Source organism: Diabrotica virgifera, chromosome 10 (assembly GCF_917563875.1).
Source record: "Diabrotica virgifera virgifera chromosome 10, PGI_DIABVI_V3a".
NCBI lineage: Eukaryota > Metazoa > Arthropoda > Insecta > Coleoptera > Chrysomelidae > Diabrotica > Diabrotica virgifera.
The window spans coordinates 63690486-63715090 of record NC_065452.1 but is presented as its reverse complement, the minus strand read 5'-3'; the positions used below and the strand labels follow the sequence as shown (position 1 = coordinate 63715090).

The 24605-nt window shown below is 32.5% G+C and overlaps 1 protein-coding gene across 4 annotated transcripts in view; it reads right to left on the bottom strand.

The window, feature by feature from the left end:
* LOC114339115 (uncharacterized) overlaps nucleotides 1-13017 on the bottom strand; it is a 63440-nt gene extending 50423 nt beyond the window's left edge. The window contains exons 1-2 of one of the 4 annotated variants that reach the window (XM_050641516.1): nucleotides 12835-13017; nucleotides 3219-3490 (exon numbers count right to left, since the gene is read on the bottom strand). In XM_050641516.1, the coding sequence (XP_050497473.1) occupies nucleotides 3219-3367 (149 nt within the window). In that variant the 5' untranslated portion in view covers nucleotides 3368-3490; nucleotides 12835-13017. Of the gene's footprint in view, nucleotides 1-3218; nucleotides 3491-7719; nucleotides 8175-12834 lie in introns of those variants that run through there. The other 3 variants (XM_050641515.1, XM_050641514.1, XM_050641513.1) reach the window with 3 other exon arrangements.
* Nucleotides 13018-24605: the final 11588 nt, after the last annotated feature.

Sequence of the window (24605 nt, the reverse complement as noted above, 5' to 3'; positions counted from 1 at the left end):
CGCACGGGTAAAGATTCCCGGACTCAACTGTAAAAGTGGATATTAAGACAGCTGTAAAATTGGGAGAGGAAAAATGTTTACTACACTTGGAAACCTCGGAAAAGAGGAAGGTAATGCAAAATAAGAAAAAACTAAAGAATATTAAGGAAGAACGGATTTATAAAAATGATGATCTAACAGTAGTCGAGATGGAAATGAAGAGAGAATTACGGAAAAAAGCTCAAGAAGCTAGGAGCGTGAGCAAGTCAGTGAAGCTGGGGTTCAGGAAGCTCATAATAGAAGGAAAAACTTTGAGATGGAACAGAAAAGACGGAAAGTTGGACCAACCAATAAACTAGAGGAGTCCGCGTGGAGAGAACAACAAGATGACAAAAAACAAAAAAACCACTATGAACAAGAATCTGAGAGAGCACACGAATGACAAAGTAAGAGGGAAAAAACAGAGAATCAACGAGCCCATTCTTAGAATAGGAACTTGAACATGAGGAGTACATATGAAGCTGGTGCTTTGAAGCAGATAGTGACAGTGATGAAGCAGTATAAGTTGGATGTGTTAGCAATGCAAGAAATTAAGGCGACAAGGAAGGAAAACTGGATAGATTGAGAGAGCATTTTAAGGAACTGTTAAATGAGAGGCAGGAAGGTAATGACGAGGTTCAGATGGAAGTGATACAAGAAAACTACAACCAAGAGAATGTAGTGGAGCCGCCGACAGACGAGGAAATAATGAAAGTTTTAGGAAGCATAAAGAATTATAGCCTACTAAAGATAATATGGGATCAGGAAGAAATGCCGAAACAATGGAGTTAGGCTGTACTATGCCCGATATATAAAACGGGAGATAAATCTCAGTGTGAAAGTTACAGAGGTATCGCTTTGCTTGATGTAATTTATAAAGTCCTTGCCAAGGTTATAAGAGAAAAATTAGATAGATATGTTAGTGTGCAAATAGGGGAATATCCAGGTGGTTTTAAGAAAGGAAGATCTACCATCGATCAGATTTTCGTACTAAAGATGTTACAGAGCAATACCTACGAACAACGGCTAAACATGAAGCTCCTGTTTATAGACTTCAAGCAGGCATATGATACAGTCGTAAGGAAACGTATTTATCATGCATGCACTTCGGTTAATTGGGATACCGAACAAGTTGGTCAAACTAGTGAAAATGACACTGGAGAGAACAGAAAATCGAGTAGCACTGGAGGGTAGCCTCTCAGAAAAGTACGAAGGGGTTTGAAGGAGGGAGACCCTCTGTCAACTGTTCTTTTCAATTGCGTATTAGAGGCAATATTCAGGGAAAGCGAGATCAGAACGCAAGGTAGGATCCATGATAGAAGAACTCAGGTACTTGCATATGCAGACGACATAGTATTGATAACAAGAACAAAAAGAGAACTGCTAAGAGTATTTAACCTTTTTGAAAGAGAAGCTAAGCAGTACGGTCTGACAATTAACGAACACAAAACAAAATTTATGGAAAAGAATATTCTGTCGAGAAAGTGAAAGAATTTGAATAGGGGGTGACTGTAACAGACAAAGGAGATGAAGTTCCAGTAATTGAAAAATGAATTGCGAAGGGAAGACGAGCAGTGGGAGCATTGAGCAAACTTTTAAAAAGTAGTCTTATCTCAAGAGCAGCAAAATTGCGGTTATATAGTACGGTCATACAACCTACAGTACTGTATAGTAGTGAGTGTTGGGTTCTGAATAAGATTTTAGGTGGTGTGAAAGTGGGAGAAAACGAATTATGGAGAAGACGGACGAATCAAAAGTTCAAGAACTGTTTGAGAAGCCAGTAATCAGCCATATGGTTAAAACTAGAAGACTGCGCTGGTTGGGACATGTGGAACATGCGCTGGTTTGGACATGTGGAAAGGATGTGAGTGGACCGATGGGCGAAGAGTATATTGTTAAGAGGTGAGGGGAGAAGAAGGAGGGCGGAAAAAGTGGCTGGAATCAGCCAAAGAAGATCTACAAAGAGCAGGTGTTGTAAACTGGAAGACAGCTGCCCTGGACAGAGTGAAGTGTAGAAAGACAGTTGAAAAATTTCAAGCAATGGGCCCCTGAGGTCTGCAATGCTGTTATATATATTGTATACAATATTAGTGTATGTGCATAAATGAAAAAAGTTATATTTTTTTTGTACTATCTAAAGTGAGATATTAACTTAACTTAAGTTAACTAAGTTAGATGTTCATTTTGAATAAAGGTTCTGAGAAAAAAATTCTTCAAAAAAATGATTATTTTTGGTCTTCTAAAGTGTACTAGAGTACCTTAAAAGCTATCAAGAAGCATAGAACTATTTTTCTAAAGAAATATTCATTACAAATCCATCCATAATTGAAGTATGTACCTAATATAAAATAAAAAAATATGAAAAAAAAATTTTTAAGAAACGCTTTTCTTAGTTACGAGTGACTAAAATTAAAAATATTATAAAAAAATCAACTAAAAAGCAAAAAAATAAAAAAATTGAAAAAATCTAACACATTCGTCAAAGAAAAGCGTGGCGCGTCTTCATCGAATAAACGGTTTTCGCCCCACGCTTTTCTTGAACGAATGTGTTAGACTTTTTCAATTTTTTTATTTTTTTGCTTTTTAGTTGATTTTTTTTTATATTTTTAATTTTAGTCACTCGTAACTAAAGAAAAGCGTTTCTTAAAAACATTTTTTTCATATTTTTTTATTTTTTACTTTTTAGTCTTACACTTTTCAAACATTAAAATAGATTGTCATGTTTCTTAAAATATGTATAAAACATATGATGTACTAACATAAAAAGTAGTCGGAATCGGCAAAAAATTTGAAACTTTATTGTTTATTTATGAAGCATAACATGAACAATTAACGTAAAAAGTGAAATTATGTATAGTTCATATCATTAGCTACAATCCGTAAAAGTTTTAAGTTTTTACATTGTAAAAAACAAGAGAATTTAAGCATTTTTCATTAAAATCGTTTTTTTTATTTAAACAATTAATAAACATAAAAAAACAATTTTTATTGATTATTCGTGTATTGTTCCCGCGAATGCATATGTCTGCAAATTTTTATTCATTTGCCTTGGAGAAAAGGCACCCAAATTAACGTCTAAAGATTTGACGCAAACTATTGAACTAAATAAAAGCGTTTAAAAAAATATAATAGGACAAGAATTCTGTAAGTAATCTAACAAAGAGATCAATTTTACACAACATTTTATATGAAAAAATTACCTGCGTACTAATCCTCGCATTTCGTCCAAGAAATAAGGCGTCAAACATTCATTGCTAGGGATTAAACTAAAACTAGCAAAGAAGTTTCTATAAACATAATGCATGAAGTGACGTAGATCAATCCAATTTTTGGAGTTACTGGGGGCCATATCTTTGACTTTATATGAAAAATTCAAAAGTGCTTCTCTTTCTGGAGCAGCGAAGTCATTGTGGTCCAGCCAATTTAAGCCTACAGGAACTTCCACACTATTTGGGTCATTTGGATCCTTAGTCTGGAAATAATATTAAAAGATAGGAAACATTGTCTTCTTATTGAAGCAAGACACAAAATGTCTAGCAAAGCACAATCAACATTTCTTTCATATAAACTGAAGAAAATTAAAAACTGTAATATATTGTATAAAATGAAAGAATTAGGTATTTACTATTTCACTCTTCTTGTTATAAGGTATGTATATAAAAACAATTCACTTTTAGGTATTATATAATGCACATTTAGTCCAGGGTAATAAGGATTTTCTCGGGACACTCGGGAAGATCCAGGTAGCTGACTACTTTTTTAGTTATTGTAGACCTATAGGAAGAAAACCTACCTGTTTCCTGCCTAGAGTTCGCGTCCGTTTTTTAATTATTAACAATTTAGTGCAAAAATCGCGATTTTTTCGATTTTTTGCACCCCATTCAAAAGCTAAATAGTTGACATAACATTACAAAATTTAATTTTTTAGAACATTGAGAAACCTTCAAAATTCCGATTCTTTAAAGTTTAAAAGTTAATTTGTTGCTACGCAAACTGCAAAATAAGTGAAAATCGTTATTTGTTAATAACTTTTACGAAAACTACCTTAGAACTTTAGTGTTTCACCAAAAGTTGGGTATTGGGGTACTTAACAAACCCTCAAAATTTAAAACCGATCCATTAATTAGTTTAAAAGTTATTCTATTTGTTTATCTCAGATACCTTTATTTTTCAATAACATAAGACAGAAAATAATGAACATATGACAATTCTGAGTATGCCAAATAAAAGTAGAAGACTGATATTACCAAAGTGTATTAAAAAAAAGTAATTAATATAGTCAAAATTCCTAATGCCACATTTTTGAAATTTTGTAGTTTATAACATTTAGAATAACTTTAAAAATATTATCCGTAGAAACAATATTTTTATATATTCGAAAAGCTAATATTTTAACACGAATTTTGCAATAAAAAAATTTAGCCTGGGTTCATTTGGAACAAAGTTAGAAATGTGTTTTTTTACTTCACAGCTAATGTGTTTATAATAATTAAGAACTCTCATTGATGCCATTTTAAAAAATAGGATTTGTAGTCTTTGCTAAAAAATTTGCACAAACATTGTACCTTCACAGCACCAACTACGATTTTTCAAACATGCAGTTCAAACGGTTACTAAGGGGAACCTACAAATCCACAGAGTTAGGACAGCTAAAAAGCAATTTCCAACTACATAATACAAATTTCTGTGTCTCAGGATCAACTCAATGGATTTCGATCTTTCTTCTTTTAATTTGTATATAATTTCTACGTACATTACAAATATACACTTTGTTTATAAATTTATTAATTAATAAACAGTCTAATTTGTTTAAACAATTCTTGAAAAAATATATTTTTTTAAAAAATATATTTTCTTAATCATATCATCATTAATGATCATAGAAAAAGTTAAAGTACACTTTAATAAATAAATTATTTCTATTAGATAATTATTTATTTAAAGATAATTTATTTATTGAAGTATACCTTAACTTTTTCTATGATTAATAATGATAGTATGATTAAAAACATGGATTTTTGGGAAAACATTATTTTTTCAAAAATTGTTTAAACAAATTAGACTGTTTATTTACAAATTACAAACAAATTAATTAATAAATGTCTAGACAAATTGCATAGTAATGTACAGAAAAATTACATACAAATTAAAAAAAGAAAGATCAAAATATATTCAGTAGATCCCGAGATATAGAAAATGATAGTATGTAGTTTTAAATTGCCTTTTTTAGTTTTTGAACTCGTGCATTTGTGGGCTTCCATCTTCCCCTTCACTTACTAAGAGTAGTCACCAATTAAATTGCATTTTTTAACATTCATGTAAAATACGAGCTTTTCGAATATGTAAAATGATTTTTTCTATGTAAAATTTTTTTAAAGTTATTCTAAATGTTTATAAACTACAAAATTTCAAAAATTTGGCATTAGAATTTTTAACTATATTTGATAATTTTTTTTTTCTTTTTTTAATACATTTTGATAGTATCAGTTTTCTACTTTCATTTGGCATACGCAGAATTGCCACATTATATATTTATTATTTTCTGTGTTATGTTATTGCAAAATAAAGGTTTCTGGGATAAACAAATAGAATAACTTTTAAACTATTTAATGGATCGGTCTCAAATTTTGAGAGTTTGCGTTAACTATTTAAGGAGACACATGGTAATTTTGAAGTGGATATTAATAATAAAAGAGTAAACAATAAAGTAAAATGGTCTAAAATTAAATATTTACAGATACTCAATAAAAATGCGAAAAATTTGAGATATTTTATAGCATGTTTTTTTCATAGTGATAGAATATTATTTTTATTGTAAAATTTATAATTTTCAATGAAAATTGTGAAAACTGTGAGTTGATATTTGTAGAAATATATAGTCTGCGTTAAAATCCTTATTAGGGAATAGACACTGTAATAAAAGAGAAGAATAGAGATCAAGATTATATAATATTTAGAGATGTCAAGTTTGATGAGAATACCAGTTATTTTAAAACAGAAATTGATAAAACAACAAACAATGATTATATTCCAGAAGTAGATGAGGATGAAGGAAAATTCAGAGAAACAATATGAAATTGAAGAAGAAAAAGGTGATGACCAGGTAAGAGGAAATTATGTTATAGATGAGAGGAAAAAAGTTGTAAAAATTCCAAGAAAATTTGATGATTATATGAATTATATATTATGGCATTTAGTGCTATGAATTTTATTAATATTGTTCCAGAAAATTTTGCAGATTTAGAAAACAGGTCAGATGGAAAATATTGGTTAAACGCTGTTGATAGAGAATTGGAGTCCATAAGAGAAAATAACACTTGGATAGAAGTCAAGAAACCAGAAAATGTTTAGATATTAGATAAAAAATGGGTATTTATGTATAAGAATTTTGAGGAAAATGAATCTGACAAATATAAGGCTAGATTGCTTGTTCGAGGTTTTGCACAAAATAATGAATTATACAATGTTTACTTGCCAGTTGCAAAGATGACTACCATCAGAATACTTTTGATTATAGGAAATTAATACAAATTTTTTTTTCCATCAATTAGATGTAAAAACAGCTTTTTTGAATGATAAGTTAGAGTTAGAGGATGATTTATCTTTCCACCACAGGATCTAAAGTGCATGAATGGTAATGTTTTTAAACTTGAAAAGTCTCTTTATCGCTTAAAGCAATCCTCAAGATGCTGAAATATTGAGATTAATGACTACTTGTTAAAATTAATTAGGTTTTAAAGGCTCTGAAATTTTGTACATATTGAAATTGGAAAACAAAATATTATATATCTACTGATTTATGTGGATGATATTATCATTTCATATTATATTTCAAGGTTGTATCTCAATCAAACTCAAGATTTTCAATAGTTAATAAAATTACATATCATACATCTCACAGTAATCCCTTATTATATTATAAATATCATATGGCATTAGTGTAAAAGGGTCTATAATCATTTCAATACAAATTTTTAAAAATTTATATTTTTGTTTTTTGCCTCTCCTGTAAAATCGCTAAAAATGAGTTACAACCTTGTTTGATGGGGGTGTCGAAATGTATATCTGAGAGAGTTATATGAACAGCCCCAGTATCCTAGGTGTAATAAGAACCCAACGAATAAGATGGCTGGGACACATACAGAGGATGCCAGAATGTAGACTACAGAAAATGCTACTGTCAAGTACAATTGGAGGACATCAGAGAAGAGGTCCACCCAGAACAGGGTTGACCTGTTGTGGGTGGACCCACAACAGGTGGGTCCTGCATGTCGAAGATGGTCTAGAAGACAACGTTACAAATTGGAGGATGAAAGCAATGGATAAAAACAGGTGGAAGAGAATGGTCAATTAATAGGCTCGACATGCTATTAGGTATAATGTGATTTAATAAATTTAGTCATTTTAGGCCAGATGTCTTAAAATTGTAGTGGCAGTCAACATGTTAATCTTCATTGTCTTTTATCCCCCTAGGAATACAAAAAAAGGGATGGGCATGACATGACATATTTATAGACAAAAAATAAAACCTTAGGATATACTGTAAAATAAAGTTTTATCATGAGTTCTCTTTATTTATTGTCCTCTTTCACTAGTGTACTTACATGAAAAGTGTTTCTTCATGTGTTATCTAGTTAGGCTTGTTAGTAAACCAGCTGTAGGCTTACAAATAGTACAATTATCAGAAGTAAAACTGCTTACCTTCATTAGTTTGTAAAGACTGTCTCTGGTGTTATCATGAAGAGCCTTAAGAAATTTGAGGGAATAAATACCCACATCATCTTGGACTGCTTTGACAATTTCGGGAGACCAGGCTTGTTTTTGTTTTGATTCTAATTCAAATTCGTATGCGGCACGTCGAGAAGTTTGTTTAACTAACAATTCTATAAACGACACTTTATTCATGATTATTTTGTGGAGGTAACCACTCAGATTAATAAAGATTACATTAACAAAGCGCGGGAATGAATGGAAACACTCTTTTAGATTATTTGGCTTGGGGCTTGGCTTGGCGTTAAATTAACTTATTAACCTTGAAAATATGCTGACATGCTATTCCTGTAAAATACATAAACGATAAAATAACCGATCTCGCCACCTATTGTCAGATAGTCCAAGTTTTTGTAGCACCCCTCTCACTAACTACACAGAAGCGAATCTGACCGTCGTTTCCATTGATTTTGTTGGGACCGAAATATTTGACCTTGTGCACCACTTATAGAATAGAACTTGATGTTCTAAGGAATAGACCATTCCAAATGATGTGATATTTTTGACAAGTAGTTATTAATTAAATATAACATATAAAATTTAACTATAAAATATAAAATAAAACTATATAAATATAAAATTTAATTAAAAAACAACTGTCACTCAGTGACAATCATCTTCAAAAGCTCAAAGATTATTGGATACAATGCTAAAAACAAATTTTGTAGTTGCTCTCCATTGCTTGTCCCATGTTTTAAATATAACTGTAAGTTTAAGTAAATCTTTGCAGGCTAAAAGTTGGACAAAATTTCTGCTCGATCTTTAGTAAACGATATATATATATATATATATATATATATATATATATATATATATATATATATATATATATATATATATATATATATATATATATATATATATATATATATATATATATATTTCCACATTCTCTATTTCATCTATTCTATTTCATCTATTTGATATATATATATATATATATATATATATATATATATATATATATATATATATATATATATATATAGGCTATACACTCCGTGCGGAGTTGGAGCCACTCTTATTGAACTCATTGACTCATTTATTGTGGTGAGTCACTCCACATTCTTTCTTCTCTCAAGTTAACTAGTCTAATCTAGGGTTCCTCTTTGCGTCCTCTGTTATTTTCCTCCATATATCCCGGTCCTGTATTTTCTGTCTCCATCTTGGCACTTCCAATCTTTTTATGTCCTCCAATACCTGGTCTTCCCACCTGCTTTTTGGTCTTCCTTTCGCCCTTGTTATATTTGGGTTCCACATTGTAACTTTTCTTACATCTTTTTCTTCTCCCATTTTTCTTAAGTGTCCATACCACCGTAGTCGCTGGGTTTTTATAGCTTTCACTATGTCCTCCCCTCCTAGTATGTCTCTTATTTCTAAATTCAAGAGCCTTTCATAATCTCCGTGCACTGTTTTCTTTGGTCCATAAATTCTTCTTACCATTGTTCTTTCAAATATTTTTAACATTTCTTCTTCCCTCTTTGTTAGGCTCATGGTTTCTGCCCCATATATCACCACTGTTCGAATTGCTGTTCTGTATACTCGGATTTTCGTAACCCTGCTGATTTTTTTGTTTTTTAAAATACTTTTGTACTTATAATATGCTCTATGACCCGCTTGTATCCTGTTGGTAATTTCTATGTTTCTTTCATTTTTGTTGTTAATTGTGACTCCTAGGTATTGAAAATTACTGACTATTTCAAAATTATAATTCCCGATTTTTATATTTCTTTCCTCTGTATCTTTGTTTTTCCTCTCTATTTTCATGTATTTAGTTTTCTCTTCATTTATTGTTAAGCCTCTTTTCACCGCTTCCTTTTCAATTTGTCTGGTTATGTCATCTAAGGTTCTTTTGTCTCTCGCCAGCACCGCTAGGTCATCAGCATATGCTACTATCTGGACTGAATTGTTGGTGATCGTCCCATTGAGTTTGCACGTCTTAATTATGGCGTCTAAAGTTATGTTAAAGAGCGTAGTTGACAGCCCATCTCCTTGTCTTACTCCTGCATTGTATTCGAATTCTTCTGTTGTTCCTTCCTGCGTTAATACGGATGCCTTTGATTCTTTCATCGTCATTTCCACGAGTCTTATCATCTTTCCAGGCACTTCTATATTCCTCATATCGTTTACTACTTCTGGCCTCTTAATACTGTCAAATGCTTGCTTGAAGTCAATAAAGAGGATATGCAGCCACATGTCATATTCATAGAATTTCTCGACTGTCTGAGTCACTATGTGTATGGCATCTACGGTAGATCTTCCTTTCCTAAAACCATTTTGATAATCCCCTATTTTTATATGTGTATGCTCCATCAATCGTTTATTTATCATTGTGGTCAAGATCTTATAAACCACATTTAGAAGAGTAATGCCTCTGTAGTTTTCACAAACTTTTGGGTTTCCTTTTTTAAATATCGGAATAATTAACCCTTTTTCCCATTCTTTAGGCATTTATTCTTTTATCCAAATCTGTTTAATCAGGTTATACAATCTTTGCTGTATTGCTGTCCCTCCATGTTTAGTCAACTCATTAACTAAACAGTCTGTTCCCCCTGCTTTATTTTGTTTTAGTTGGCTTATCACTTCGTTAAATTCTTCTGCCGTTGGTATGTTTTGTTCAGGCCGTTCTTCTTCTGTTATTTCCAAAACTTCATCTTCATTTGCTTGTATGTTTTCTTGCGTTGAGAGATTTTTGAAATAATTTTGCCACTCTTTCTTTTCTATTGTTGCCATATTTAATTTTTTATTTTGCTTGTTAATATATTTATACAGCTTGCCGTTGTTTTTTGTGTCTTTTTCCAGTGCATCCATGGTTTCTTCAATCCACCTCACCTTTTTGTGTTTTATTAGTTTTGTGGTATCACCTCTGATTTTTTGGTATATTCTGTAATCATCTGTGCATCCCGTTCTTAACCATTTGAGTCTTGCTGATTTTTTCTTCTTTAATATTTCTTCGCACGCATTGTCGAACCAGTCATTCCTTTTCTCTACATATTTTCTTCCTAGCACTATATTTGCTGTGTTTTCTATACTTCTTCGTATATTTTCCCAGTCTGTTTCAATGTTTTCATTTTCTACATTTTCCAATAGTTGTTGTTCCATTTCTTGTTGATATTGCCGTTTCTTTGTTTTTAACTCTTCTATTCTCCATCTTTTCCTTTTGTTTTCTTTTTTCTCCATATCTATCATTCTTAGCTTAAGCTTTGCTATTACAAGGAAGTGATCAGATCCCACATCCGCGCCTCGATATGACCTTACATCTTGGATCATTCTTGTTCTCTTTTTATTTATTAGAACATGATCAATTTTGTTTCCTGTATTTCTTCCTGGAATAAGCCATGTTATTTTATGCTCTAGCTTGTGCCGAAATTTAGTACTTACTACAAACATATTCATATCTGTTGCTAGATTGCCCATTCTTGTCCCATTTTCATTTGTTGTGTCATGTGCTGTTTCTTTCCCTGCTACCGATCTCTAATGTTCCTCTTTACCTATCTTTGCATTGAAGTCACCTAGAATTATAAGTGTGTCATGATTTTTAATTTCCTCACAGAGCCTTTCTAGAGCTTCATAAAAAACATCCTTCTCTTGATCATCGGCTTGTTCTGTGGGTGCATAGATATTTATAATTGAGATATTAGCAGCTCTATTCTTTATCCTTAAATAAGATATTCTTCCATTTACTTTTTTAAATTCTAATACATATTCTCTCCATTTCTACTTATCATGAAGCCTGTTCCATTTCTACCTTGTGTATTTTCTCCTCCGTAGTACATTGTGTATTTTTGCTTGTCGATCCTGCCTTCTCCCTTCCACCTCAATTCTTGCAATGCTATTATGTCTATCTTATAATCTCTCATTTCTTTTGCTACTTCTTCCATTTTTCCCATGGCTAGCATAGTTTTATATTCCACGTTCCTATATTTATTAAACCTTTCAATTTTCTATTTCTATTACTTTTCGGTGCTCTCTTATTCGTTTTCCGTATCCACGCCTGGTCACTATCCTGTACATCCACCCTTTGACCATCACTTGCTAGTTTTTTGGGTCTGTTTTAGTAAATTTTCTTTGTTGTTCATTTAGCCAATCACTCTCTGGGGATCGTTCACTTGTAGAGCGTTTGTAGTATTTTTCTTTTTGTTCTTGTTCTTGTTCATTAAAGTTTTCCACTGTATAGCTCTTGTCATTTACAATTAATTTATTTTGTCTGAGATATGCTCGTTTTCCATTTTCTCTTGCTTCTCTGAGATATGGTAGCAGCATTTTTCTTTCTTCTTGCACCTTTTTTGGGAAGTCATCAGATATCCAAATATCGGTGCCTTTTAGCTTTTTAGATTTTTCGAACACATCTCTTTTCTTTGCCCAGTTTTGCAGCTTTATTAGAATTGGTCTGTTTTTGTTTGCTTTGAATACTCCCAGTCTACATATTTCTGTGGTGTCAGTTTTCACATTGACCTCTGCTCCGATGTTGTTGAAAACTTTCTGTACTTTATCTTCCACCTCTCTCTGTGTTTCGTTATTTATGTCTTCTATGCCAACACATACAATATTATTTCTTCTTATTTCTTTCTCTACTATTATAGCCTTTTTTCTTGATTTTTTATTATTTCTTTTAATTTTTGATTTTCCCTTTTGAGACCTATTATTATTTCCGAATTTTTATCCATTTTTTCCTCCATCGTTGTTAATTTCGCCTGGATTATCGAAAATATGTCTTTAATCTCTTCCATGTTATCCATTTCTTTGTGCTTTACAGCTGGCGCCAGAAAAAAAACACCCTCGGTTCAACCCCGCGGAAGAGTGGTTTCTACCTACTGAACGTTATTTTGACTATTATTTTGAATTTTTTAAGCCCTGACCTGTTTAGATCTCAAAAATTTTGAAGTGATTATTTCTACTTTTGTACGACGGTTTTATCTCTATTTTTACTAATCACCTTATCTTTTTATGAATAAATTGGAATTTAATGACATGTAATTTGTATTAATTTCTATTTTTCTACTGTTTACGAATTTTAAAATTGAGAAAAAGCATGCAATAACTTACAGATTCTGGCTGTTGTTTTATACACTAATTCACTGCACTTTATATTTTGTTCTATATTAAATTTCATTAATTTACTGTTCGTTTAAACCACTGAATTTTAATTTTTAACAGGAGCTACTTCTAACTGCGTGTTAACTGTCCATTTACCAGGACCGGAACAATCAATTTGGCTTGGGGCTTGGCGTTAAATTAACTATTAACCTTGAAAATATGCTGACATGCTATTCCTGTAAAATACATAAACGATAAAATAACCGATCTCGCCACCTATTGTCAGATAGTCCAAGTTTTTGTAGCACCCCTCTCACTAACTACACAGAAGCGAATCCTGACCGTCGTTTCCATTGATTTTGTTGGGACCGAAATATTTGACCTTGTGCACCACTTATAGAATAGAACTTGATGTTCTAAGGAATAGACCATTCCAAATGATGTGATATTTTTGACAAGTAGTTATTAATTAAATATGGCCCGGTCTTTTCACCTCCAAATAACTATTTATTAGGAAGTTTATTCGGCAGATTACATGTAAATCTGTCAAATAAACCTCCGAATAACTTTTATTCGGAGGTGAAAAGACCGGGCCTATGACATATAAAATTTAACTATAAAATATAAAATAAAACTATATAAATATAAAATTTAATTAAAAACAACTGTAACTGTCAATCGCAAAAGTGAGGCTGCACCACTTACGTAGCGCATGGGCATGAAAATTGTGTTACCGTTTTTTGTCAGAGTTTCGCTTCTGTGTTTCTGTGGCTCTAGTTGTAGTCTTTTCTGCGATAGGTGTCGCGAAATAGCTAATATAATACGCTGTGTCTAGGTACACGCTAACGTGTACGCAAATAAAAAAGTTAAGTACACGCGAATTAAACTTCATCAAGCCAGTGACGTCATTATTTAGCGTGTGCAGTGACTGTATATTTTGGTACACGCTATTTTGATATATTTAGTGTTTGTTTGATAGAAACATATTTTTTATTAGGGGAAGAAAAGCAGAACTATTTAGATGTTCCAAACTTAATTGTAATTAATCAATGTGTATATAAATATTCAGGTAGACAAAATAAATATTTAGTTGACATGACATGTACAAAACACTGTTAAAATACTTTTTATGCGTAAGTTAATTATACCAGTTTATAAACCAATTATGTGTTTATTTTTATTTATACAGGGAGTTGAACTTGTTACGATTTTCATAGAAAATTGGTTATAACCAATTATATTGGTTTATATTGAGTTATATTGGTTTAATTTTTCTCTATAAACTATGCAATCACTTAATAGACTCGCCTGATCTTTTGGGGCAAATACAATTTTATATCCCGGATCACAGAACCCGTCCAAGAAACATATTATTTTTTTGTAAATACTTCTAGCCCACTTAATAAAATGTGCCAAATTTACAACGATTTAACAACAACCACTTGTCTGGAACTATTTGGAATAAACTTGCAATTATTTAAACGTCTATTGCATATGAATAATATAAAGAGGGGTTTTTTTTATTATTATTTTAACGTTTTTGCTGGTAAACATCTGTCGTTTTTGTCTCTATTACCTCGAATTATTACATTATGTGCATGTTGTACTAAACTGTTGTCATTGTAGATACGGATACATGTAAGTAGGGAAACCTGTTTGTATCTGTTATTAATAAATAAATAACTTTGTAAATACTCTATATAACATAATAAACCTTTATATTTTTGTGGTGGGGAAGTTAACAAGATTTGTTAACAAAAAACATAAGTTTGGTCTACCACTATGTTATCGAACGCCCTGTAAAATTTTAACTTATTTTGTAATATAAAGCTTAAAGTTTGCTACAATTTTTGTTATTAACTTTTATTGCTATCTATTACTATAGCGGATCTACTGAGCTTTATCACACTAATCAATCGCCCTGTATATTTTATCTTAATACTTCTGCTACTCTTAATAAAGGGCGGATCCAGGGAGGGGGCCATGGCCCCCTCCGAGAATTTAAAAAAAAATATAAATTTAAATATTGGCAGTTCAAATGTTCTTAGTTTCAAACACATATAATATGTATAAAACAGGGGATAAATATGTTTTCTGGACTAGAATTGAACAAAAGCAGTAACAGAAGCTTCAAGAATGACATAGAATGTTTTATAAATCAAAATATAGATAAGTGCCAATTGTTAGAACGAACTTGGCAGCCATTAAAATCCTATCAATTTCCATATTCTATACACACAAAGAATAAAAAAGAAATGAAGCGTTACTTGGATCACCAGAACTTAGAACAAAGGAGTTGGTTGGTATTTTTGAACAGTCAAAAGGGATTGTTTTACAAGTATTGAATTTTATTTTTCTACTGAAAAATATGGTCATAATAAAGGGATGACAGCCGAAAGCCTTGTCATGAAACCTTTAACATCTTTCGCCAAACTCATGGGCAAAGACGGAGCCATACAAATCCATGAAAAACATCATACCACAAGGAGTGCGTTGAAGTTTAGGTGGATTTTCTACAAAGTTATCACAACCCGCAAAAGTCAGTCAAACCAGAAAGACTCTCAAAGGTCTAAACAGATACAAGAAAATAAAGAAAGACTACGACCAATAGTCTATAGTGTTCTTAGGTCGACAAAATATTCTTCTAAGAGGCTGTCGTGATGATGGCCTTCTGCTTCTGGACGAAGATGCTGGACCTAGCAATGAGGAGAATTGTTAAGATTTAAAATCTCATCAGGATATAAGACTATTCAACGACACCTATCCGCAGCAACATACATTAGTAACACCAGTCAAAATCAATAATTAATAACATGTTGTGGTGAAGAAATAATTGAACAAAACATGAATCAGGTTCAAAGTGCAAATTATTACTCTGTCATATTTGACGAAATAACCGACGTATCCCACGTGGAACAGCTTTATCTAAATTTGAAATACATACACAATAACAACATTTGTGAAAACTTTGTCAAGTTAATTGACGCGTATGAGAACATAAAAACAATTATTAGTGAAAATCAAGAAAGAGGGGAAGAACAAGGCCTGGCAGAGTGACAGGAGAAGCATTGGAAAAAATAGTATTAAACTTGGTAAAAGAATTGCACTTGGATCTGAAGAAATGTGGATGAATCGGTAACAACTTTAATAATACTTTAATAACGATAACTTTTGAATGTCTTTATAGAACTCAAAAGTGTGTAAAAAATGCCTTCAAACTCACCATTTTAATCGTAATTTTTAAAAATTACCCCCTGGCCCCCCAGTACACCTCCCCAAAAAAAATTCATGGCCCCTCCCGAAAATCTGGCCCTGGTCCGATCATGAATTTTTGTCTCTTATCTTTTTCATACTGTTTTAGAATGTTGTTAAACTCATTAAAAGAACTAAATAATTGTCCATACTCTATAGTTAATTAAAAAAAACACTAAACAAATAAACAATAAGTTAAAGTATAAACACAACGTGTTTATACACAACAAGTATATAAATTCAATTCCTCAAATTAGCGTGTACCAAAAACCCAGTCAGAGTGCATGCTAAATACTGACGTCACTGACTTGATGACGTTTAAGCGTGTACGTAACTTTTTTATTTGTGTACACGTTAGCGTGTACCTAGACACAGTGAATAATTAAATTTGTTCAACTTTAAGTAACTAATCTTTTATTTTATATAAAATAACTGTTAATGTTTTTTCAAATGGTGTACAATTAATTTAAACGGATTTTGAAAGAAAGTTTAAAACATAGTCCAAGTTTTGTAGCCTTTTCTGCGATAGGTGTCGCGAAATAGCTAATAATTACATTTTTTCAACTTTAAGTAACTAATCTTTTATTTTATATAAAATAACTATTAAGCATCTATCAAATGATGTACAATTAATTTATACAGTTTTTAAAAGAAAGTTTAAAATCATAAATAATTGATTTTCCGATCGAAATTTCTACTAATTAGGCAACCCTTCATGCCGACTACTACTATCATCTGTTTACAGCGTTCTCCGACTCCTAACCGCCATTCTTCTCTGGTTATCCATAGAGCTGGAGGGAGTTATCTTTCCTCTAGATCTTTGTCAATTCCTTCCCTCCAGCTTCTTCTCGGTCTTCCTCTTTTTCTTCTTCCGTGTGTCCATGCCATGCCAAAATCTGTTTATGGATCCTGTCGTCTGGCATGGTACTAGTTGTTTTGTTTTTATGTCATCAATTATTGTATGTGTGAATCCCATCATTTCTCGTATTCTCTCATTTGGTATCCGATATTTCTTGATGTGCCTGCTGCTCTTCTCCAGAAGCCCATTTCTTTTACTAGTAACATTTTCCCCGTTCTTTGTTTCAGTGGCCAAACTTCACTGCCAGTGGACAGTGGCGTGCTGGCCATATAAATGAATCGGTGCAATCACCGAGAGGCCGCGGCCTCTTGAGGCCGGTCAAATAAGTTTTCATTATAAATAATGAATAAAAAATTCTGCTGATAGAAGGCAACATGAGGATGGGAGGCCGCTTTCCTATAAAATCACCGGGCCGCTTGAAAAGGTCCAGCACGCCACTGCCAGTGGACAGTATATTAGTATAATCACAACATCAAATAAATTAAAATCAAGTGTATGCACTAGAGCCTTTGCACAGGAATGTATTTTAAAAATGAGAAACTTTTTACCAGTGTTAGACTGGGATATTTTTAATAGTGATTTTGATGTAGATTACTTAGCAACGTTTTTAATAGATAATTATAATCATGCAGTCAGTCCCGGATTAAGAATCTTGAGGCCCCTAGGCAACCTAGGCAACCCAAGCCCTTAAGAAACTATTTATTTTCCCTCCAAAACCTCGGATAACTCATCCATCTCCGAACGGTATTCTTTTAATATATTAGTGGACATTTTGTAGATTTAAACTTAAATTTTTGTTTCATTTGTTGCTTGAAGAGATAAAACAAAGGGAGTCAAGAAACTGTTTATTTTTATAATTTTGCTAAAATTTTGTAATAAAAAATTGTTTTAGCTTTTTTTTATTTTTGGTATAGTTATCAATAAACGAACGATTCATTTTAAAGTATAATAATAAAAAAAAGAAGAAGAAGTTCGTAGAAAAAGTACCTATAGTATTCTAGTCACATGTAATGGCTATTACTCACTCTGATGAATAACGACACTCGCCTTCGGCTCGCGTCGCAAACTTCATCTTCGCGAGTAATACCCATCATTACATGCTCTTTAAATAATATACTATTACTTATTACATAATTATGTAATAATAAATAATTACGGATTAAATTTAGTTTGAGTTTTCAAAGCCTTATAATGATTATAAAGCAACTTATCTGAGTTTCATAGAAATAAAACTACTTAAAATATCTTTAACTTAAATTTTCGAGCACATCTTTCTCAATAGCCATAATTGAGGGAAATGCTAGTCTATTTTGTACAACTGTCGAACGGTGACAGGTTTCAATAATTTTCATTTTTGAAAATGACAGTTCGCCTGTTACATTTGTAATCATTAGCGTAGGATAAACCTTACAAGCTACTGACAAATTTCGAAACTTTGATTCTAATTTGTTCTCATAAATAGCCCAAAAAGACTATAAAGCAGGAATAAATTATTTTTGCTGTAAGTCCTGAAGATGGACTATAAAATATTTGAACTGCATTAGTTTTCATGTAGTTTTGAAGCACACTCCTTTATTTGAGTATCACTGTTTTGGAAAAACACACAAAACACCAAATATTGGAGTTACTGACTCGTACGCTGTCAACTGACGATTCAGCTCAGTAATTAGCTTATCCAAAATTGGTAGATTCTTTTCAACCTATAACTTTTCTCCACCCTGTAGAAAAACTTCATTGGAATTAGCATCATCAAAATGTATAGTTTTCTTGCTCGCGTTTGTTTGCTCTCGTCGGTATATTCAGAGTATTTTAGATCGCAGACCTTCTGCTCGTAGTAAGCAAAATTATCTCTTTGGGATTTTAAGAACTCCAAAAGTCATTTTAGAAGCTGAACTGCAGTTTGAAGTTCAATCTCTTCTCTCTGTAATGATTTACTGACAGCGTTGATGAGTTCTAAAATTATAGCCCAAAACTCATTAATTGTGAAAGTTTCTTTTTTTGATATTTCTCTCAACAAACACTTAGCTTCATGAACTGTTTCAGCTTTCTGATTTAGGGTCGTCAGCAAGAGTATGAAGCGCACATTTGAAGGAATTGTAACCTTTGTTGCTCTTGTTGCATCATCCCTTGCAGTCCATCTAGTGCAGCTTGTTCTTTTAAGGACAAGGTTTAGATCGTGGCGAATGGGATCGCATAGTTTAGTTTCATTTAAGCAATTGATCGTTGCTGTCCAACGGTGAGTAGAGGCTAAAGAAAAGTTGTACACGGACTGAACAAATCCAAAATACGATATTGCTCCAACGGGTCCAACGCAACTTTTAGCAGCACTTACTCCAACCAAAGCGAGTGTGCGGCACAAAAAATGTAAATTGAAAGTTTGTTAATCTTAGATAAATGAGCCTGGAGATTCTTGTATTTGCCTGACATGTAGTGAAAAGCATGGGTAATGAAGGAGAGGGTAGCGAGGGGCCACTGATTCATTTGTTGCTCTTGCTCTTAATACTTATCTAAGAAACCGTGCAAAATGATAGGCAGTACTGTTCCTTTTACCAAACTGCATTCATTAGCAACATATTCTCGCAACATAGGCTTTCCATGTGAACAAAAGTATGCATTGTAATGTAGTGTTATAATATGTCCACCATCACTTTTATGGTACTGAATATTTGAATTTTTCAAATAAAAAATTTTTCAAATAAAAATTTTATTTTTCAAATAAAAAGATTTATAATTTTTATTTAAATCTAATTATTATTTTTTCATTTTGGGCCCTGCGAGGCCTCCTTTGGGGCCGAGGCCTCTAGGCAACTGCCTACTTTGCCTATTGGTTAATCCGGCACTGCATGCAGTATCCCAATATTTTCCACTAAAAACATTGGTTATTAAAAATAAAAAATGTTCTGTAATTTGGTTCAATGACAACTCAAAAAAATATGAGAAATCATCTGCACTCTTATAATATACGTGCTGATTCTAGTAAAGATCCAATACATTACAACGAATATAAAAAATACAAAAATCATTATAATTCCGAGTTGAAAAACGCGAAAAAGATGGCTTATGATAAATTAATATTAACTTCGAAGAATACATCCAAGACGTGTTGGAAGATAATTAACTATGAGCGTAACAAAACAAATAGTTCACATAATATAACAACCAATATATCTTGTGACACTTTCAATAACTTTTTTGTTGAAATTGCCGAGAACATTATAAAAACCCTTCCGAATACATCAGACGACATAATCTTGAACTATCAAAACTTTCTAGCTCCATCGAGTTCGTTTTTTTTCTCCAACTACTCAACAAGAAGAATCGGAGGTTATAAATTCATTAAAAAATTCAAATTGTTTGGTACAAATGAGCTAAACGCTTCTTTTATAAAAAATACTTGTGAAATAATTACTGAATCTTTAACACATCTCATTAGTACCATTTTTTCAATCGGGATATTTCCAACTGGATTTAAATACCCCAAAATTGTTCCTATTTTTAAAAAGGGCGATCATGATCTTGTAGACAATAATTATAGACCAATTTCTATATATCGTTTACATATTCAGTAAAATAATAGAAAAAAATTCTGAAGCAACGCCTAATGTCGTATTTTGAAACCAATAACTTTCTTACCAGTTCACAATATGGATTTAGAAAGGATCGTTCCACAACTTATGCACTCTTAGATGTGATGAGTGGCATAGTGGATGGCCTGGAGAAGCATAACCAAACTGCCGTAACGTTGTGTGATCTTTCAAAGGCCTTCGACTGTGTTTCTCATGATATCTTACTAAAAAACTGCACTTTTACGGTATCAGAGGTACTCCTCCAGAACTAATTAAATCGTATCTGAGTGATAGATACCAAGCAGTCAGATACGGAAATTGTCTCTCTGAATTTAAGCATGTTAAGCATGGAGTTCCACAAGTTTCTGTTTTGGACCCACTATTATTTATTATATAATATATATAACATATTATGTTAATGACTTGCCCAATTTTATGGCTCCATGTAAAACAGTATTATTTGCAGACGACACTACTTTTATTTTTTCTGACAGAAATCGTTCTCTTTTAGAAACCACTTCTACAAATGTAAATTCAAATGCTCAATCAATGGTTCGCAGCAAATAAACTTAGACTAAATGACAACAAAACTCAAAATTTATTCATTTCATCTAATCCATTCGATGGTCGTGTGGAAAAAAATACTGTAAAATTGCTGGGCATGACAATTGACAACACACTGACTTGGTATAACCATATTGACCATCTCAAAGTTAAACTCTCAAGTACTTTATTTTTACTTAGACAACTAAAACTTGTTACAAGTTTTGATACCTTAAGAACAATTTACTTTTCTCTTTTCCATTCGTTTTGGCTATGGCATTATTTTGTGGGGAAACTCTTGCAATGCACTAACAATATTTAAATTGCCAAAAAAAGTAATTAGAATAATTGCAAAAGTTGGTTACTTGGAATCTTGCAAACTATTATTTATTAAATATAAAATAATGCCCTTGCCAACACTATGGCTATACAATGTTCTCGTGGAAACACACAATACTGCAGATACTTTAATTAAATAGTCTGACTTGCATAATTACAGCACAAGAGGTGCCAATAATATCAGAACAGTCAAATATCGTTTGAATAAATCACAAAAAAAAACTCTATTGACTTTAACATATATAATGTCCTACCTAAGGTTTTTAAAAACCTTACAATCAATAAATTTAAAGTCATTCTGAAAAAATATCTTCTGAGATTTGCTTTTTACTTTGTTAGTGAATATTTTGATCATTTTAAAGCAGTATCATGGACATGAATATTACTCACTATGTTTTCCGATGTCTCATTTTGTAGCAAGCAAGCAAGCAATTTGATTTAACCCGACCTGTGGGAATGTCCACCCTCTCGAAAGAGTACATTCGGGTGTAACAATTCATTGGGGCGAGGTGTTTTGACCCGAGTATATACAGGGATCACCCCACCTCGCTCCAATGCCCCAGGCCATCCCTTTCCCCCCATAGCACGCTGATGCACGATGAGGGCACAACTATCGTAGCCAAATGCTCTTCACAATGGAATCCTGGGTAATAAGATTCCATTGTGGTACCCTAATCGAATGCAAAAAACTAGGCCAGCGTGATGCGCTCTATGCCTTTATCCTCTTTCTTACTTATCCGCGGAACTAAAAATTGCTTGCTTGGGCCCCGAGTCATCGTGCTGAGCCCTAGTGGGCTCCGCCCGATGACTCGTTGCTCGAGTTTGTATGTGTTTTATGGTTTTTTTATAATTTTTTTGGGGGCTTTCGCCATTTTTTATTTTATTTATATTTTTTTGGGGGCTTATGCCCTTCTGTAATTTTCTAAAATTCACTTACCTTAGAGGCGGTCGTGGTACTTGATCTTCGTATATAACGCTGTCTTCGGCACTTGTTTTCGAGCTACGAACTCACTACTATCACTTATCACTTTTGTACTCTTATCCCACTATTTGTTGCTTCGGACGTCTGTGCTTCCATCGGTGGAACTCATCATACCTTAGCGTCTCTCGCAGTATGTAATTTGGGTGGTGCTCCAGTTCCGCGAATTTGGTCCTTGCCTTATCTGTCATGATTTCGGTGACTCTCACCTGTTGGAGTTCTCTGAACAGGAATCTTTCAGCTACATATCTTGGGACTCTGGCGGCCTCCCTCAAGCTGTTGTTGTGGGCTGCTTGGATCTTCTTCTTGTGTGTGTTACATACGTGTCCCCATGCGAGAGACGCGTATGTTAATACCGGTAGGATTATACTATTGATCAGTCTTAACCTTGTTTTTAGTCTTAGTTTGCTTTTCCTGCCTGTGAGTCCTCTTAGTGTGTCTCATTTTGTGAATGTGCGTGAATGTATTTATATTTCTATATAAGTGCGTTCGCGGGTGCCTGTCGGCGACTAGTCGGCGACAAATTAGCAGCAAAACGCATGCGCACTTTAAAATGATATAAATAATCTCGTTAATAGATAAATATACAAGGTATATTTACCTAGTATAATTTATTAATTAGTTATTAATATTAACTAAAAGTAAATATACCTTGTATATTTATCTATTAACGGTATTATTTATATTAAGTGAGGTTAGAAATTGTCGGCGACAATTTGTCAACTGTACCCGCGAACGCACTATGTTATTTGTATATACACATTATTTATATATTTTATATATTATATCAAATTGACTTGCTACAATTCAAAAATTTTTTAAGTGAAAACTTCTTTAGGGACGTTGTGCGATTTTTGGATAGGGGAAAAAGCATTGAATTCGCGACCGTCATTGCGACCGTCATCGCGACCGTCATTGCGACCGCCATCGCTTATGCTATATATTATGTGTATGTATATATATAAATTGTATAGAAGTATTTAAATTTAAAATAAATGTAAAACCTATTTTAGGATGGGGAAAAAAAGATTTATTTCGCGACCGTCATAGCGACCGTCATCTCTTCGACGAAATAAATTTTATACGTATCTATATTATGTCTATTTATACATAAATTGTGTATAAAGTATTTAAATTTAAAATAAATGTAAAACCTATTTTGCGATAGGGAAAAAGGATTTATTTCGCGACCGTCATCTCTTCGGCGAAATAAATTTTGTACGTATATGTATTGAAGTGAAAACTTCTTTAGGGACGTTGTGCACTTTTTGGATGGGAAACAGTATTAAATTGGCGACCGTCATTGCGACCGTCATCGCTTCGAAGAAATAAATTTTTGAAGTGAAAACTTTTTGAGGGTCGTTGTGCACTTTTTGGATGGGGAAAAAGTATTAAATTAGCGACCGTCATCGTTTCGACGAAATACATTTTTGAAGTGAAAATTTCTTTAGGGACGTTGTGCACTTTTTATAATAATAATGTTTATTAGCTTTCATGAATACAAAATATCTTTTATGAATACAAAATATTTCTAAGCCACAAAACTTAACTAATAAACAGAAATCTCCACAGAAGTAACACCAGTGCAAGCACTGGAGTTGCTTGTATGTGGAAGTACAATATATTTTATGGAATATTATTAATAATGTAAATATTTAAATAGTTATAATTACACCAATGACACTAATATTAGGTAACTAGTAGTAATCTGATCAAATCTACTTAACAATATAGTAAACCTATGAAAAAAAAAAACATTAACAACAGGACAAAAACTGTAATTAAAACTTTACGTAAAAAGAAAATCATATAATAAATATATTTAAACATTCAACTAGACCTACTTATTTACAATTTCTTATGGACCCATATTACATCAAATTAAAAAAAAAATTCAATTTAATCTAATGAACCGCTGTAATTCGTAATTGATTTCCTTTTCTTTTACTCAAGTGGATGATTTTTAATATGTTTTATTAATCTTTTCTTAAAAATATATAACGAAGGACTTTCCTTGATTATATTTGGAAGGCTGTTGTAAAGCCTAGGGCTTAAATAAGAGTGTGCCCTTTGTCCGATAGTTCGACGAGCTCGTGGGACTTCATACTGGTTCGCATTTCTGGTGTTGTATTTATGATTGTGTGATGTTAGTTGTTTATTATTTTTGTATTGCATTATGTTAGAATTTTTACAGTAAAGTTGTTGAATAGTCATTACTTGGGCTTCCTGATATAACATATTA